The sequence below is a fragment of the Ranitomeya imitator genome, chromosome 1 (genome assembly GCF_032444005.1).
Source record: "Ranitomeya imitator isolate aRanImi1 chromosome 1, aRanImi1.pri, whole genome shotgun sequence".
In the NCBI taxonomy this organism is placed as follows: Eukaryota; Metazoa; Chordata; class Amphibia; order Anura; family Dendrobatidae; genus Ranitomeya; species Ranitomeya imitator.
Window position 1 is genome coordinate 974580979 of NC_091282.1, and position 19634 is coordinate 974600612.

Sequence of the window (19634 nt, forward strand, 5' to 3'; positions counted from 1 at the left end):
CTATGTGGTTATTTTTCAGGGGTTGGCTTAGGCTCCTTTCAGCGTACTAAGACATTTTTGACAATTTGTATGCTTCCAAATTTGTGGGAACAGTTTGGCCAAGGCCCTTATCTGTTCCAGCAGGACTGTGTCCCATTGTATAAAGCAAGGTCTACAGAGGCTTGGTTGGGCAAATTTTGTGTGGAAGAACTTGACTAGTCCAGACAGATCCATCCCATGACTTCAACCCCATCGAACACAGCTGGGATGAAGTAGAACAGACATTGGGAGTCATCTCATCTAATATCTACAACGCAAACGCTCTTCTGGATGAATGGGCAAACATTTCCAAACACTGTCCAAATACTTGTGGAAAACCTTCCAAGAAGAGTGGAAGTCGTTTAATCTGCAAAGTGGAGGCCAACTCCACATTATCGGCTATGGATTTAGAATGCGATGTCAAAAGCTCCTACAGGTGGAACGCGTCAGTGTCCCAATACTTTTGCTACATCTCGTGTGAAATTGGCGTGCTCTAATGGCACTATAATAAAATATTTCATTATCTATAATCGTAGTAGAGATTTTAGAGCCACTTAGTAAAATGTCATTGTCAGAATCCCTGCCAGAATAATTTAATAACTAGAATTTCAGCTGTTCATATTGTACACAATCTGAAGAAACTACAAATCTATAACGTAGCAAAACTACGGTATATATGTTCTACTTGCAGTTCCAAAGGACTGACATCATCTATATGAAGAAGGTCATCGTGAAACTCAACCTTAGACCATTTTAAAGTAGTTGTCCTAGATTTAAAAAAAAAATGGCTATGGGGGTCTGATCAGGCGAGCACTGCTTTTTAGGTATCAACTTTCTTAGTTAGTTTTTTTTCCACTAAATACGTTTGTCCTAAGTGATAGAAGTATCACTGCTGGCCAGCCACTGTGCCCCTCGAAGATCATGAAGGGGAACCCCAAATCCTTGTAGGTGAATAGAGCAGTATTACGTATGTGCGACTTTCGCTCTATACAGATCTACGAACCTGACAGTTTTGCATTGTCCGTCAGTTCCATAGAAGTTAAAAGGTTGTCTACATCTACTGGACAACTTCTTAAGATGTCCCATCAACATTTGTATTCAATAGTTCTGTTCTGCCCATGGGTGCAGATCGCAACGGTTGGACCCCCAGCAATCAATAAATGACTGCCAATGCTGTGGATGGGTGATGACGGATTTATACACTGGAGAACACCTTTGATGATTAAATATCAATTCCCACCGATTGTTCCCACTGCTCCCAACCATGACACTTCTGTACAGGAATCCTCTGCAGAACACAGGAGATCGGCTGATGATCAGCTGTCAGAAGTGACCGAGACAGATCACACCAGACAGATCACACCCGGACAGATCACACCCTGACCAATACCGGGGTGATCACAAGGAATTCAGGCATGACCGGATCACCCCCACAGATGGCTATTATTTGTGTCACCCCTCATGGGGTCCAGAGCTGACCCCATCCCAAGTGCATGTTGTGGAGGTCCATGATGTGACTGCTGGGGAGCAGTATATACTATATACTACTGGAAGGAAGCTACTGGGGCAGACTGGCCATGATCACAAGGAAACCCCAGTGACAGACCAGTCAGTAATGCTGCAATTCCTTCATGAGTCATGTAATGGGGCTGCAGGGAGGAAACAGCACAGGGTACAGGGATGCCAGCCGGGACTGGCACCAATGGCTACCAGGCAGGGAGAGGGCAGCTATACAGAGAATGCACAAAGTAGTCATGGAGCAGAGGGAAACTAAGGGACTTCTGTCTCACCTGGTAACCAGCAGCCAGGGGAAGTCTCCTGCACAGCTCCGCGAGTAACGGCATCGTTCAGACACGGGGCACCGGGCTCATAGCAGTCCTCTGCCGCTCATAGCACAAGTTCCCAGCTCCAACTCGCCGCCGTGACCGCGGGTACGAGGCGCTGCACTTCCTCCCTCCTGCCACTTCTCAGAGCCGCCTCCCTCCGCTCCTCACAGCTGCACCCTCCTCCGCCGCCGCCAGGGGGAGCAGCGCTGATGTACGTGACATCAGCTGTGCAGTGCGCGCGGGGCTCCGGGCTGGGTGCTTGTAATGGGGGGCGCCTTCCTCTAACACCCGACAAATGAATCACCAGGGGGCGCACATAGAGAAGAAGAACCCCAGAGCAAAAATCAGACTGCGACGCTTCATCCGCATGTCCGCTCTTCTGGAACCACATGGGTATCTGCACACGTTCAGGTTTGTTCGCGATAAAAACGCGATAAAACCGCATTAGAAACCGCAGACATAATGCATCCTATTAGGCTATGTTCACACGTTCCTGATTTCCCTCCTTTTTTTTCAGGACTAAAAACCGCAGCTCTTGGCAGAAAACGCAGGTCCTTTTTTTGGTGTGTTTTTTGATGTGTTTTTTGATGCGTTTTTTGATGCAGTTTTCTATGCAGAGTCTGTGTGTTTTCTAGGAAGTTTTTTAGGGTTAAAATGGCTGAAAATACCCTAACCCTACCCCTAACCCTACCCCTATTCTAACCTTAGTGGAAAAAAAAAAATTCTTAATTTTTTTTATTGTCCCTACCTATGGGGGTGACAAAGGGGGGGTGGGGGTGACAAAGGGGGGGGGGGGGTGGGGGGGTCATTTACTATTTTTTTTATTTTGATCACTGAGATATAACCTATCTCAGTGATTAAAATGCACTTTGGAACGAATCTGCCGGCTGGCAGATTTGGCGGGCGCACTGCGCATGCGCCCGCCATTTTGCAAGATGGTGGCGCCCAGGGAGAAGACGGCCGGCTGGACACCGGGAGGCCGGGTAAGTAAAAGGGGGGGAGATGAGGGCACGGGGGGGGGGGGCGTCGGAGCACGGGGGGCATCGGAGCATGGGGGGGTGGGATTGGAGCACGGGGGGGCAGCCACACTGCAGCGGTTCTGCACCACAAACCGCAGTAAAACCTGCAGATATTTTTTTCATCTGCGGGTTTTACTGCGGGTTTGACCTCACAATGGAGGTCTATGGGTGCAGAACCGCTGCAGTTCCGCAAAAAGAAGTGACATGGTACTTCTTTTTTACCGCGGCTATTCAGTGCGGCTTTTTTCGCGATTTTCCGCAATGTGGGCACAGCAGTTCCTGTTTTCCATAGGGTACATTGTAATGTACCCTGCATGGAAAACAGCTGCGGACCCGCAGCGGGAAAATCGCGGCGATTCCGCATGAAAAAAAGGATGGTGTGAACATGGCCTTAGAATGCATTCTGCAATTTTTTTGTACATGATGCGTTTTTTTCCGCGAAAAAAAACGCATCGCGGTAAAATAAAGCAGCATGTTCATTAATTTTGCGTTTTTTCTGCGTTTTTCCGCTATTCTATGCATTTGGAAAAAAACGCACCAAAAATGCATGAAAAACGCATGAAAAAAACACGAAAAAAACGCATGCGGATTTCTGGCAGAAATGTCCGGTTTTTGTCAGGAAAATTTCTGCAAGAAATCCTGACGTGTGCACATACCCTAATTCAGGATTGTATCAGGATTTGGTCAGGATTTTATGCAGGTAAAATCCTGACCAAATCTGCACCTGAGGTCACTGGCAGGTCACCTGCATTGTCCTTGCGTTTTTTCTGCAATGTAAGGACATGCTGCATTCTTAAAAGACGCGCCGCATGTCCGTTTCCACGGGTCTGCCGCATGCGTCTTTTACTGCATAGTGGAGACTGGATTTCATGAAATCCCCTCCACTATGCTGTAACATCTGGACGCTGCGGCTTAGCGCAGCGTCAAAAAACGCAGCGTTTCCTGAATGTGGAAACATACCCTTATACCCTGATTGGGAAACAGTGTACAGAGGACGCCGAGCACCGGACCTCCAGCAAAACACTCCTGCGGCAAAGTGCGGCGGTGTCTGGCCGCCAGTCAGCTCCTTGCTGAGACAGTCACTGAAAGAGGACCTGTCACCAGATCACAGTGGTCGGTGTTTGCTATTCTTTTCTGCAACGCCTCTGACCAGTATTTGCTTTTTTAAAATCCGCCGTGCAGTTACAGAGACTTTTTATGTTAATGCTAGTTTCTATGGCCTCTAGCAAGGGGATGAGGCTATCAGTAATCCCAGTGGGTGTGGCTTTTAGGACTCCCTGGGGGCGTGGCTCAGTATTCTCTGGGTGTGTGGCTATCAGGAATCCCAGTAGGTGTGGCTCTTAGGTTTGGGGGGGGGGGAGGGTGGCTGTTAGGATTCCCTGGGGATGTGTCTCTCAGGATTCCCTGGGGATGTGTCTCTCAGGATTCCCTGGGGATGTGTCTCTCAGGATTCCCAGTGGGTGTGGCTCTCAGGATTCCCTGGGGGCGTGGCTCTCAGGATTCCCTAGAGGCGTGGCTCTCAGGATTCCCTGTGGGTGTGGCTCTCAGGATTCACTGGGGAGTGGCTCTGAGGATTACCTGGGGTGTGGCTCTCAGGATTCCAAGTGGGTGTGGCTCTCAGGAATCCATGAGGGTGTGACTCTCAGGATTCAGGGGCATGGCTCTCAGGATTCCCTGGGGGTGTGGCTCTCAGTATTCCATGGGGTGTGGCTCTCAGGATTCCCTGTGGGCGTGGCTCTCAGGATTCCCTGGGGGCGTGGCTCTCAGGATTCCCTGGGGGCGTGGCTCTCAGGAATCCCTGGGGGCGTGACTCTCAGGATTCCCTGGGGGCATGGCTCTCGGAATCCCTGGGGTTGTGGCTCTCAGGATTTCCAGTGGGTGTAGCTTTCAGGACTCCCTGAGAGCAGTGACATTCTATGCAATCTAATATCATCGTTCTGTGCATATCGAAACAAAAATAGTGTAAATAAAGCTATTAAAGGGAACCTGTCACCCCGTTTTTTCAGTAGGAGATAGAAATATCGTTAAATAGGGCCTGAGCTGTGCTTTACAATAGGGTATTTTTTGTCCCCTGATTCCCTACCTATGCTGCCGAAATACCTTACAAAAGTGTCCTTTTTCGCCTGTCAATCAGGCTGGTCAGGTCGGATGGGCGTGGTCACAGCGCTGTTTCTTCCCCCAGATCTTGCTTATGTTCCCGTTGGTGGCGTAGTGCTTCTCGCATGCGCAAGTGCCGAATGCACTGCGCAGCTGTAGAAAAAGAGCGCGCTCGCCGCTATTCAGCGGTTTCTCGGTGGGCGCGGCCATCTTCCTGAGGCCGCGCGTGCGCAGATGGAGTCTCCTGCTTCCCGGGGCTTCAGGAAAATGGCCGCGGGATGCCGCGCGTGCGCAGATGGACATCGCGGTGGCCATTTTCCTGAAGCCGAGATTCGAACTCGGCTTCAGGAAAATGGCCGCCGCGATGTCCATCTGCGCACGCGCGGCATCCCGCGGCCATTTTCCTGAAGCCCCGGGAAGCAGGAGACTCCATCTGCGCACGCGCGGCCTCAGGAAGATGGCCGCGCCCACCGAGAAACCGCTGAATAGCGGCGAGCGCGCTCTTTTTCTACAGCTGCGCAGTGCATTCGGCACTTGCGCATGCGAGAAGCACTACGCCACCAACGGGAACATAAGCAAGATCTGGGGGAAGAAACAGCGCTGTGACCACGCCCATCCGACCTGACCAGCCTGATTGACAGGCGAAAAAGGACACTTTTGTAAGGTATTTCGGCAGCATAGGTAGGGAATCAGGGGACAAAAAATACCCTATTGTAAAGCACAGCTCAGGCCCTATTTAACGGTATTTTTATCTCCTACTGAAAAAACGGGGTGACAGGTTCCCTTTAATCATGAATTGATCCGCGTGCTTGCAGCCATTCAGCGGTCTTTTAACGGTTGCCATCAGCCAGTGTAAATTCACACTAAGAATTTAATTCCCAAGTCTCAGCATGTCTAAACACAAATGAGCAAAATAACCGCTTGCCGAGTTAAATGAATTATTCAGGTAAAATTATCGGCTGTCGTTTACTAGCCTGTGTAGGCCGACTGCACTCTCATAAACACAATCATCACTTTGCATAATATAGAATATGTCAGCACTTGGCAGCACATTTTTTGTTTACACAGAACGATGTGCTGCCAAAGGCAATTATTTTTAAACAAGCTGAAAGAGTATCTGTCACTTGCTCAAAAAATTGAGTTACATACCTTGTAAAAATCCCTCAGCGCCCCTGATTATTCAGCTCTTTTGTTGTGTGCTGCATCACTCCATTGCAGAGATAGTCACAATTGTTGCTTTCGGAGTGCCGTATGTGTAATCTCTGCTTGCAGACCAACTGTGCATTTCTTCAGAGTCTTTTCTAGGTGCGTATGCTTTCGTTACTCCGTCACTTCCTCCAAGATGTTGACAGCGTCTCAGAGAGGTGGAAGTGCATGCCACAAGAGAACACTGAAAGATACATACAGTTGGTCTGCAAAGCAGAGAATTCACATACCGCTCTCCAAAAAAATAAACGTGAATATCTCCGCGATGGAGCAACACAGCCCCAAACGGAAAACATTGGCAAAATCAGGGGAGCTCAACAATTTTTACAAGGTATTACAATCTTATTTTATGAGCAACTTACAGGTACCTCTTTAAAGATAAACTATTAGGTCCTTCAACACTAAGCTGCCCCATTTACTTTTTAGGCTATGTGCACACGTTGCGGATTCTCTGCGGATCCGCAGCGGTTTTTGTAGTGCAGAAACGCTGCAGATCCGCAATTGATTTACAGTACAATGTAAATCAATGAGAAAAAAAATGCTGTGCACACTTTGCGGAAAATCCGCTGCGGAAACGCTGCGGTTTAAAAGAAGTAGCATGTCACTTCTTTTTTGTGAATCTGCAGCGGTTTTGTACCTATTCCATTATAGAAAACCGCAGGGGTAAAAAACGCAGCAAATCCGCAAGAAAACCGCAGCAAAAACGCACAAAAAATGCTGCAGAACCGCACAATAAACGCGACAAATCCGCAGATGCCAGGTGAGGCAGAATCCGCACCAGAAATTCCTAAGCCTAATCGGCAACGTGTGCACATACCCTGAGACCTTTATTCAGTTATTCCAGGATTGTGTTCAATGTTTTATGCAACTGTGAATATTTGAGCAAAATTCGATGTTAAATTACTGAGAATAGTCCATGTTCGGTAACTGCGGTCACGGCCCCTGGACGTGATTGACAATTCTGTATCTTTCCAATGCTCCTTCCACCATCCCTTGTCACCGCTCTGCACCGCTCTGCTCTGCCATGGGCTTGCTGAAGCATCTGCCTTTGGATCTGCAAGCTAGGACAGCTGTGTGAGGGGGAAGAGAGATCCAAGGAGAAGCACAAACGATAAAGATCTTGGCTATGCTCCTGCTGTCAATCCGCGAGGCATGGCTGCAGCTAATGAACCCGAATAGTCTCAGTGTGTAAAATCCTTATCGGACTAGTTCTGATTCATTAGCATTGTTATGGGGCCGTTTGAAAGTATCGGGAACCGGACAGGTTCTAAACAGGAACGACTATGTGTCTGAAAAAAGCAGACCTTTTATCTAGGCATGTGCAAATACCTTAACGATTTGTTGATGAAAAATAAATATACATGGGCAAGGCCTAATGTTGTTTCCTGTGTAATCAGATGGCATACAGTATCCATATGGAATCAGTTATTTCATGTGTTCATTGAATATGATGTACTAGTCTCATCTGAAAAGCATAAAAGACTAGTGAATGCTGCCTTTTTTTCCAAACATGTTCGGTCCATATGAGACAACGCTTGTTTGAATGATTTAAGTTCAGTAAAAAAACGTGGTATGTTGGGTGCTGTCCTGTTGTGAATTCTGTGGCTGAATTCACTCCTGTGGTCACAAGTGGTGCTGCAGCTTCTGAGCTTCCTCCCTCAGGTGTTCTGGTGAGCTCGTTGGCTGCTTTGTTATTTAACTCCACCTGATTCTGTCTTCCTTGCTCCTTGTCAATGTTCTAGTGTTGGACCTGAGCTTCTGGATCTTTCCTGTGGCCTGCTGCTCTGCTTAGATAAGTGTTTCTTTGCTTTTGTTGCTACTTTTTCTGTCCAGCTTGTCTATTCGTTTTTGCTGGAAGCTCTGAGACGCAAAGGGTGCACCGCCGTGCCGTTAGTTCGGCACGGTGGGTCTTTTTGCCCCTTTGCGTGGTTTTTTGCTTTAGGGTTTTTTGTAGACTGCAAAGTTCTCTTTGCTATCCTCGCTCTATCTAGAATATCGGGCCTCACTTTGCTGAATCTATTTCATCCCTACGTTTGTCTTTTCATCTTGCTAACAGTCATTATATGTGGGGGGCTGCCTTTTCCTTTGGGGTATTTCTCTGAGGCAAGTCAGGCTTGTTTTTCTTTCTTCAGGCTAGTCAGCTCCTCAGGCTGTGCCGAGTTGCATAGGTAGTGACAGGCGCAATCCACAGCTGCCTTTAGTTGTGTTTAGGATAGGTTCAGGTATTGCGGTCTACAGAGATTCCACGTCTCAGAGCTCGTTCTATTGTTTTTGGGTTATTATCAAATCACTGTATGTGCTCTGATTGCTGGCACACTGTGTCACTGGATTGCCTACATAACAGTACAAGGAGCCTGCCTAATGATTCTCAATAGAGGGAAAAAAGAAGTTCTGACATCATTTTTTTTTCTCAGCTCTGTGTTCAGTCTTTTTTTTCCCCTAGACATTTGGGTGTTTCAGGACACAGGTGTGGACATGGATATTCAGGGTCTGTGCTCTTCAATGGATAATCTCGTTACAAATGTACAAAGGATTCAAGATACTATTGATCAGAAATCTATGTTAGAACCAAGAATTCCTATTCCTGATTTGTTTTTTGGTGATAGAACTAAGTTTCTTAATTTCAAAAATAATTGTAAGCTATTTCTGGCCTTGAAACCTCATTCTTCTGGTAATCCTATTCAACAGGTTTTGATTATTATTTCTTTTTTGCGCGGCGACCCTCAGGACTGGGCATTTTCTCTTGCGCCAGGAGACCCTGCATTGAGTAATGTAAATGCGTTTTTCCTGGCGCTCGGATTGCTTTACGATGAGCCTAATTCAGTGGATCAGGCTGAGAAAAATTTGCTGGCTTTGTGCCAGGGTCAGGATGATATAGAAGTATATTGTCAGAAATTTAGGAAGTGGTCTGTACTCACTCTGTGGAATGAATCTGCGCTGGCAGCTTTGTTCAGAAAGGGTCTCTCTGAGGCTCTTAAGGATGTCATGGTGGGTTTTCCTATGCCTGCTGGTTTGAATGAGTCTATGTCTTTGGCCATTCAGATCGGTCAGCGCTTGCGCGAGCGTAAATCTGTGCACCATTTGGCGGTATTGTCTAAGATTAAACCTGAGCCTATGCAGTGCGATAGGACTATGACCAGAGTTGAACGGCAAGAACACAGACGTCTGAATGGTCTGTGTTTCTACTGTGGTGATTCCACTCATGCTATTTCTGATTGTCCTAAGCGCACTAAGTGGTTCGATAGGTCTGCCGTCATTGGTACTGTACAATCCAAATTCCTTCTGTCCATTACCTTGATATGCTCTTTGTCGTATTCGTATTCTGTCATGGCGTTTGTGGATTCAGGCGCTGCCCTGAATCTGATGGATTTGGATTATGCTAAACGTTGTGGGTTTTTACTGGAGCCTTTGCGGTGTCCTATTCCGTTGAGAGGAATTGATGCTACACCTTTGGCCAAGAATAAACCTCAGTACTGGACCCAGCTGACCATGTGCATGGCTCCTGCACATAAGGAAGTTATTCGCTTTCTGGTGCTACATAATCTGCATGATGTGGTCGTGTTGGGGTTGCCATGGCTGCAAACCCATAATCCAGTATTGGATTGGAACTCTATGTCGGTATCCAGCTGGGGTTGTCAGGGGGTACATGGTGATGTTCCATTTTTGTCTATTTCGTCATCCACTCCTTCTGAGGTCCCAGAGTTCTTGTCTGATTATCAGGATGTATTTGAAGAGCCCAAGTCCGATGCCCTACCTCCGCATAGGGATTGTGATTGTGCTATCAATTTGATTCCTGGTAGTAAATTCCCTAAAGGTCGATTATTTAATTTATCTGTGCCTGAACACTCCGCTATGCGCAGTTATGTGAAGGAATCCCTGGAGAAGGGACATATTCGCCCATCGTCATCACCACTGGGAGCAGGGTTCTTTTTTGTAGCCAAGAAGGATGGTTCGCTGAGACCATGTATTGATTACCGCCTTCTTAATAAGATCACTGTTAAATTTCAGTATCCCTTGCCATTGATTTCTGACTTGTTTGCTCGGATTAAGGGGGCTAGTTGGTTCACCAAGATAGATCTTCGTGGTGCGTATAATCTGGTGAGAATCAGGCAAGGAGATGAATGGAAAACTGCATTTAATACGCCCGAGGGTCATTTTGAGTATCTAGTGATGTCGTTCGGACTTGCCAATGCTCCATCTGTGTTTCAGTCTTTTATGCATGACATCTTCCGTGAGTAATAATAATAATAATAATAATAATTTTATTTATATAGCGCCAACATATTCCGCAGCGCTTTACAAATTATAGAGGGGACTTGTACAGACCATAGACATTACAGCATAACAGAAATACAGTTCAAAACAGATACCAGGAGGAGTGAGGGCCCTGCTCGCAAGCTTACAAACTATGGGGAAAAGGGGAGACACGAGAGGTGGATGGTAACAATTGCTTTAGTTATTCGGACCAGCTATAGTGTAAGGCTCAGGTGTTCATGTAAAGCTGCATGAACCAGTTACCTGCCTAAGTATGTAGCAGTACAGACACAGAGGGCTAATACTGCATAAAGTGTATGAGAACATGATGCGAGGAACCTTTTTTTTTTTTTTTTTTTTATTATAAATAGGCCACACAGGTATCTGGATAAATTCCTGATTGTTTACTTGGATGACATTTTGATCTTCTCAGATGATTGGGACTCTCATGTGAAGCAGGTCAGAATGGTTTTCCAGGTCCTGCGTGCTAATTCTTTGTTTGTGAAGGGATCAAAGTGTCTCTTCGGTGTGCAGAAAGTTTCATTTTTGGGGTTCATCTTTTCCCCTTCTACCATCGAGATGGATCCGGTTAAGGTCCAAGCCATCCAGGATTGGACTCAGCCGACATCTCTGAAAAGTCTGCAAAAATTCCTGGGCTTTGCTAATTTTTATCGTCGCTTCATCTGTAATTTTTCTAGCATTGCCAAACCATTGACCGATTTGACCAAGAAGGGTGCTGATTTGGTTAATTGGTCTCCTGCTGCTGTGGAAGCTTTTCAGGAGTTGAAGCATCGTTTTTGTTCTGCCCCTGTGTTGTGTCAACCTGATGTTTCTCTTCCGTTCCAGGTCGAGGTTGATGCTTCTGAGATTGGAGCAGGGGCGGTTTTGTCACAGAGAGGTTCTGGTTGCTCAGTGTTGAAACCATGTGCTTTCTTTTCCAGGAAGTTTTCGGCTGCTGAGCGTAATTATGATGTGGGCAACCGAGAGTTGCTGGCCATGAAGTGGGCATTCGAGGAATGGCGTCATTGGCTTGAAGGAGCTAAGCATCGCGTGGTGGTATTGACTGATCATAAGAACCTTACTTATCTCGAGTCTGCCAAGCGCTTGAATCCTAGACAGGCCCGTTGGCCGTTATTTTTTGCCCGCTTCGATTTTGTGATTTCGTACCTTCCGGGCTCTAAGAATGTGAAGGCGGATGCTCTCTCTAGGAGTTTTGTGCCCGACTCTCCGGGTTCATCTGAGCCGGCGAGTATCCTCAAGGAAGGAGTCATTGTGTCTGCCATCTCCCCTGATTTGCGGTGAGTGTTGCAAAAATGTCAGGCGAATAAACTTGATCGTTGTCCGGCGGAGAAACTGTTCGTCCCTGATAGGTGGACTACTAAAGTTATCTCTGAACTTCATTGTTCGGTGTTGGCTGGTCATCCTGGAATATTTGGTACCAGAGAGTTAGTGGCTAGATCCTTCTGGTGGCCATCTCTGTCACGGGATGTACGTACTTTTGTGCAGTCCTGTGGGATTTGTGCTAGGGCTAAGCCCTGCTGTTCACGTGCCAGTGGGTTGCTTTTGCCCTTGCCGGTCCCAAAGAGGCCTTGGACACATATTTCGATGGATTTCATTTCTGACCTTCCCGTTTCTCAAAAGATGTCAGTCATTTGGGTGGTCTGTGATCGCTTTTCTAAAATGGTCCATCTGGTGCCCTTGGTTAAATTGCCTTCCTCCTCTGATTTGGTGCCTTTGTTCTTCCAGCATGTGGTTCGTTTGCATGGCATTCCTGAGAATATTGTTTCTGACAGAGGTTCCCAGTTTGTTTCGAGGTTTTGGCGAGCCTTTTGTGGCAGGATGGGCATTGACCTGTCTTTTTCCTCGGCTTTCCATCCTCAGACTAATGGCCAGACTGAACGAACCAATCAGACCTTGGAGACATATCTGAGATGTTTTGTTTCTGCAGACCAGGATGATTGGGTGTCCTTTTTGCCGTTGGCTGAGTTCGCCCTTAATAATCGGGCCAGCTCGGCTACCTTGGTCTCTCCATTTTTCTGCAATTCTGGGTTCCATCCTCGTTTCTCTTCAGGACAGGTTGAGTCTTCGGACGACTGTCCTGGTGTGGATTCTGTGGTGGACAGGTTGCAGCAGATCTGGACTCAGGTAGTGGACAATTTGGCCTTGTCCCAGGAGAAGGCTCAACTTTTCGCTAATCGCAGACGCCGTGTGGGTCCCCGACTTCGTGTTGGGGATCTGGTTTGGTTATCTTCTCGTCATATTCCTATGAAGGTTTCCTCTCCTAAATTTAAACCTCGTTTTATTGGTCCGTATAGGATTTCTGAGATTCTCAATCCTGTGTCTTTTCGTCTGACCCTCCCAGACTCCTTTTCCATACATAACGTATTCCATAGGTCATTGTTGCGGAGATACGTGGCACCTATGGTTCCATCTGTTGAACCTCCTGCCCCGGTTTTGGTGGAGGGGGAATTGGAGTATATTGTGGAGAAAATTTTGGATTCTCGTGTTTCTAGACGGAAACTCCAGTATCTGGTTAAATGGAAGGGTTATGCTCAGGAAGATAATTCCTGGGTTTTTGCCTCTGATGTCCATGCTCCAGATCTTGTTCGTGCCTTTCATGTGGCTCATCCTGGTCGGCCTGGGGGCTCTGGTGAGGGTTCGGTGACCCCTCCTCAAGGGGGGGGTACTGTTGTGAATTCTGTGGCTGAATTCACTCCTGTGGTCACAAGTGGTGCTGCAGCTTCTGAGCTTCCTCCCTCAGGTGTTCTGGTGAGCTTGTTGGCTGCTTTGTTATTTAACTCCACCTGATTCTGTCTTCCTTGCTCCTTGTCAATGTTCCAGTGTTGGACCTGAGCTTCTGGATCTTTCCTGTGGCCTGCTGCTCTGCTTAGATAAGTGTTTCTTTGCTTTTGTTGCTACTTTTTCTGTCCAGCTTGTCTATTCGTTTTTGCTGGAAGCTCTGAGACGCAAAGGGTGCACCGCCGTGCCGTTAGTTCGGCACGGTGGGTCTTTTTGCCCCTTTGCGTGGTTTTTTGCTTTAGGGTTTTTTGTAGACTGCAAAGTTCTCTTTGCTATCCTCGCTCTATCTAGAATATCGGGCCTCACTTTGCTGAATCTATTTCATCCCTACGTTTGTCTTTTCATCTTGCTAACAGTCATTATATGTGGGGGGCTGCCTTTTCCTTTGGGGTATTTCTCTGAGGCAAGTCAGGCTTGTTTTTTTCTTTCTTCAGGCTAGTCAGCTCCTCAGGCTGTGCCGAGTTGCATAGGTAGTGACAGGCGCAATCCACAGCTGCCTTTAGTTGTGTTTAGGATAGGTTCAGGTATTGCGGTCTACAGAGATTCCACGTCTCAGAGCTCGTTCTATTGTTTTTGGGTTATTATCAAATCACTGTATGTGCTCTGATTGCTGGCACACTGTGTCACTGGATTGCCTACATAACACTGTCCCATAGAACCATAGTGGAAAATCCCCATTATTAAAAGCAACGCGTTTCGCAGCTGAGCTGACTTCTTCCTCAGGCGTATCTTCTTTTTCCGCTTTAGTTTTTCACTCTCCTTCTTCTTCTAAGAGCCATACATTTTTTATTTTTATGTCAACGTAGCCATATGAGGGCTTGTTTTCTGCAGGTTGAGGTGTACTTGTGAATGATGCTATTCATTTTACCATATAATGTACTGAAAAATACAACAAATATTCCAAGTTGGTGGAAATTGTGGGAAAAAAATTTGCAATTCCTCCATTGATTTTTGGAGTTTTGTATTTATGGTGCGATTAAAAATGACCTGGCAACATGATTCTTCAGGTAAGTGAGATGATGACAATACCAAGTGTGTAACAGTAAAGAACATACACACCTTCCCTTCGCCATGTGGCCGTCAGGGTCGCCCCCTATGCATAAATTGATGCACAGTATGTAAAAATAGGACAATTTTCTTCAGTTCATGGAGAAATTGTGATGTGCCTGTGTTTTTGTTTTGAGCAGGTTATTGTGATTAATTATCCTGATTTTCCAACGCACAGTAAGTGCTGCTACAGCCATTATATTCATTCTCCGGGCAGCAGAAAACTATCATTTATAATTTACATGAGACATTTTAGTTTTCCTATGCGCCTGTAACAAAAATGTGGATTTTTGTCTCAGATTGTCGAATGAGTTGTCCAGAAACCATCAGATGCACAACCCATGTGGCCATACAATACGCTGTCCTTACTGGCATGCAGAGGAACACAGATGGCGCAATCATGTTATTATAATAATAAATAATAATAATAGTAATCTTTATATAGCGCTAACATATTACGCAGCGCTTTACAGTTTTGCACACATTATCATCACTGTCCCTGATGGGGCTCACAATCTAGAATCCCTATCAGTATGTCTTTGGAATGTGGGAGGAAACCGGAGTGCCCGGAGGAAACCCACGCAAACACGGATAGAACATACAAACTCTTTGCAGATGTTGTCCTGGGTGGGATTAGAACCCAGGACCCCAGCGCTGCAAGTCTGCAGTGCTAACCACTGCGCCACCGTGCTGCCCCACCTGCCCCAATGCCTGTCCTGTCACAGTCCATAGCTGCCCGCTGCTCTCTGTTCCGTGTGTGGTGCCATCCAGCACCGCTCTCCGAATGCTCCTACTACCCCCTCCTCCGCCATCCTGCTGAAGTGGCTGTAATGGTGAGAGTTCAATGCGATCATGGCCATCAGTGACATAGCAGCAGCGTGAGGAGGAAGGCTAATATGTCAATTAGGGGACGAGTGCACGGCCTGACGGACTGATTGGGTTCAACAATATGAAAAGCTTATGAAAATATTTTAGTCTCCATTCACAGTGCGGATGTAAACCACAATGGCTGCATTTATATTTACTCTTCATCAAAGGTGTATCTAGGTTTTCTGGCACCCGGGGCAAGAACTAATTTTGGTGCCCCACTTTCCAAGCACATATGGGATGTATACACTTAGTCACGTGCCGACGAGCTGCTCTTCCTAATTCAATGTTCAGTGAAAAACAGAAGCAGGAAGAGAAGTTAAGGTACCGTTACACTAAACGACTTACCAACGATCACGACCAGCGATACGACCTGGCCATGATCGTTGGTAAGTCGTTGTGTGGTCTCTGGGGAGCTGTGACACAGACAGCTCTCTCCAGCGACCAACGATCAGGGGAAAGACTTCGGCATCGTTGAAACTGTCTTCAACGATGCCGAAGTCCCCGGATAACCAGGGTAAATATCGGGATACTAAGCACAGGGCCGCACTTAGTAACCCAATATTTACCCTGGTTACCATTGTAAAAGTAAAAAAAAAAAACACTGCATACTCACATTCCGATGTCTGTCACGTCCCCCGGCATCAGCTTCCCGCACTGACTGTGTCAGCGCCGGCCGGCCGTAAAGCGGAGCACAGCGGTTCCCTAACACTGTCCCCCCATGCCACCCCAAACACTACTCAGTCTCTATTCTGTGACCACTCACACTTTTTCCCCTATACTGTCTCCTTACACTATTTCTTTAAATAGTCTCCTCACACATTTCCCCCTCTCTCATACATTTGCCCTCTCAAGTTCCATATTGCCTCCTCGACACATCCCTCTGACTCCCCATACTGTGTCTTCACCCATATCATTCTCGCTCCCCATACTGGGTCCGCATACATTTTCCCCTCACTCCTCACACTGTGTCTGCATACATACCCCCATTCCTCATATTGTGTCCGCACCCTTACATGCCCCTCATCTCACCCCTTCCTCCTCATATTGTGTCTTCAAATTTCACCAGCTCCCCATATTGTTTCTGTACATGTCCCTTCTTTGCTCTCCAAACTTGTGCCCTCAAATCATCCCCACACTAAATGTCCTCCAGCCCTGTTACACTAAATACCCTCATCACAGTAAATGTCCCCAGGTATCTTACAATAAATACCCTCATCACAATAAAGGTACCTTCACACATAACGATATTGTTAACGATATCGTTGCTATTTGTGACGTAGCAACGATATCGTTAATGAAATCGTTATGTGTGACAGCGACCAACGATCAGGCCCCTGCTGGGAGATCGTTGGTCGCTGAATAAAGTCCAGAACTTTATTTCGTCGCTGGACTCCTGCTGACATCGCTGGATCGGCATGTGTGACACCGATCCAGCGATGTCTTCACTGGTAACCAGGGTAAACATCGGGTAACTAAGCGCAGGGCCGCGCTTAGTAACCCGATGTTTACCCTGGTTACCATGCTAAAAGTAAAAAAAAACAAACACTAGATACTTACCTACCGCTGTCTGTCCTCCAGCGCTGTGCTCTGCACTCCTCCTGTACTGTCTGTGAGCCGGAAAGCAGAGCGGTGACGTCACCGCTCTGCTTTCCGGCTCACAGACAGTACAGGAGGAGAGCAGAGAAGCAGAGCGCAGCGCTGGAGGACAGACAGCGGTAGGTAAGTATCTAGTGTTTTTTTTTTTTTTACTTTTAGCATGGTAACCAGGATAAACATCGGGTTACTAAGCGCGGCCCTGCGCTTAGTTACCCGATGTTTACCCTGGTTACCGGCATCGTTGGTCGCTGGAGAGCGGTCTGTGTGACAGCTCTCCAGCGACCAAACAGCGACGCTGCAGCGATCCGGATCGTTGTCTGTATCGCTGCAGCGTCGCTTAATGTGAAGGGGCCTTAAGTCTCTCACAGGCCTGTTACACTAAATACCCCCATTAAAGTAAATCTTTCCCAGGCCCATTACAGTAAGTCTCCCCCACACACAGTAAATACCCCCAGGCAGTAAATACCTCCCACCCTCACACAGTAAATACCTCCCCAGGGCAGTAAATCCCTCCCACACACACCCAGTAATACCCCCCATAAACAGTAAATACCTCCCACAAGCACCCACAGTAATACCCCCCACAGTAAATACACACAGTAAAACCCCCCACACAGTAAATACACACACAGTAATACCCCCACACACAGTAATATCCCCTACCACACAGTAATATCCCCTACCACACAATAAATACCACTACACACAGTAAAACCCCACACACAGCAAATACACACAGTAATACCCTCCCACAGTAAATACACACAGTAATACCCCCACACACAGTAATATCCCCTACCACACAGTAAATGCCTCTTCACACAGTAAATACAGACATGCAGTAATTATACACACAGTAATTCCCCACACACACAGTAAATAAACAAAGCAAACACACACAGCAATACCCCCCCTGCACAGCAATACCCCCCACACACACAGCAATACCCCACACACAGCCATACCTCCCCACACACATCAGTACCCCCCATACACACAGCAATACACCCCCACACACACCACAATACCCCTCATACACACAGCAAGCACGGTGGCTAGCACCTCAGCCTTGCAGTGCTGGGGTCCTGGGTTCAAATCCCACCAAGGACAACATCTGCAAGGAGTTTGTATGTTCTCCCTGTGTTTGCGTGGGTTTCCTCCGGGTACTCTGGTTTCCTCCCACACTCCAAAGACATACTGATAGGGATTCTAGATTGTGATCCCCAATGGGGGCAATGATGATAATGTGTGCAAACTGTAAGGGTATGTGCACATGTTGCAGATTTGCCTGCGGATTTTTCTGCACTAAATCCGCAGCTCTTGGCAGAAAACGCAGGTGCAGTTTTGATGCGTTTTTGTATGCGTTTTTGAAAGCTAAATAAAGATGTATTATTGACCAAAAAAAAGGATTTGTGATGTCATGTCTTGTCCAACCTCCTCTTACATTTGTCCAACCCACACTCCATTACACAGATAGATAGATAGATAGATAGATAGATAGATAGATAGATAGATAGATAGATAGGGGATGGATAGATGTAGATAGATATATCTATGGATAGATGTAGATAGATATATCTATGGATAGATGTAGATAGATATATGGATAGTTAGGCTACTTTCACATATCAGTTTTTTTCCGTCAGGCAGGATCCGGCGAATTTTTGAAAAAAACGGATCCGTTGCAAATAGTGAAAAACTGATGCAACTGATTTGTTTTTTTTTTTAGAGAGAGAGAACGGAAAATGTGCATGATTTGAATGGAAACATGCATGAAAAACCGGATTCAGAGGCCGGATTCATCATTTCACATCTCAGTTTCATACATTTTTCGCCGCATCCGTTGCTGGGCATTTTTTCGCCGGATGGAGAAACCGTTCTGTAGGTTTTTTCCGTCCGGCGGATGCAGCTTTTCCAAAGGATCCAGCAAAAAACGGATGAAACATGTGGCCATCAGGCGCAATCCGGCGCTAATACAACTCTATGAGGAAAAAATGGATCCGGCGGAAAAAAAACCCGGATCCGTTGTTTTCAAAACTCGCCAGATTGTGCCTGAAGGCAAAAACCTGCTGTGTGAAAGTAGCCAGATAGATATATGGATAGATATATCTATGTATCTATATATCTATCTATCTATAAATATATTTATAGATAGATATATCCATAGTTATCCATCTATAGATATATAATAGCAAGGCCTATGTTTATTAATGAACGTTTAATTAAAATAAAAAAAACGGAAAAAGAATGGTGTTGGCTCCCGTGCAATTTTCTGCGCCAGAGGGGGAAAGTTGATGGCCAGTGGCCAATATTTGTAGCCTGGGAACGGGTTAATACCCATGGCCCCTGCCAAGCCATGAATATCAGCCCGCAGCTGTCTGCGTAGCCTTTTCTGGGTATTAAAATAGGGTGACCCCCCAAAAAATTACGTGGGGTCCCCCTATTATTTTATAGCCAGAAAGGGTACGCAGACAGCTGCGGGCTGATATTCACAGCTTAGGAAGGGGCCATGGATATTTACCTCCCCCCCCCCCCCCGGCTACAAATACTATCCCGCAACCACCCCAGAAATGGCGCATCTGTAAGATGCGCCAATTCCGGCATTTAGCCTCTCTCTTCCCACGCCCCTGTAGCGGTGCGATATGGGGTAATAAGGGGTTAATGTCACCTTGCTAATGTAAGGTGACATTAAGCCCGGTTAATAATGGAGAGGCATCAATAAGACACCTATCCATTATTTAATCCTATAGTAGTGAAAGGGTTAAAAAAAAAATAAAGACACAGCCAGAAAAAAGAATTTTAATATTCTTAATTTAACCATACTTACCATACTCGATTGCCTGCAAAAAATTAAAAATAATAAACCGAATACTCCCTATCCGACGCAGTCCAATTAATAACG

General features: G+C 46.5%; 1 protein-coding gene across 1 annotated transcript in view; it reads right to left on the reverse strand.

Annotated features, from left to right (window-relative positions):
• Window positions 1–2137, reverse strand: part of MCUB (mitochondrial calcium uniporter dominant negative subunit beta) — a 174186-nt gene extending 172049 nt beyond the window's left edge. The window contains exon 1 of the mRNA XM_069743861.1: window positions 1809–2137. Within this exon, the coding sequence (XP_069599962.1) occupies window positions 1809–1862 (54 nt within the window). The 5' untranslated portion in view covers window positions 1863–2137. The remainder of the gene's footprint in view (window positions 1–1808) is intronic.
• Between the last annotated feature and the right edge of the window lie 17497 nt (window positions 2138–19634).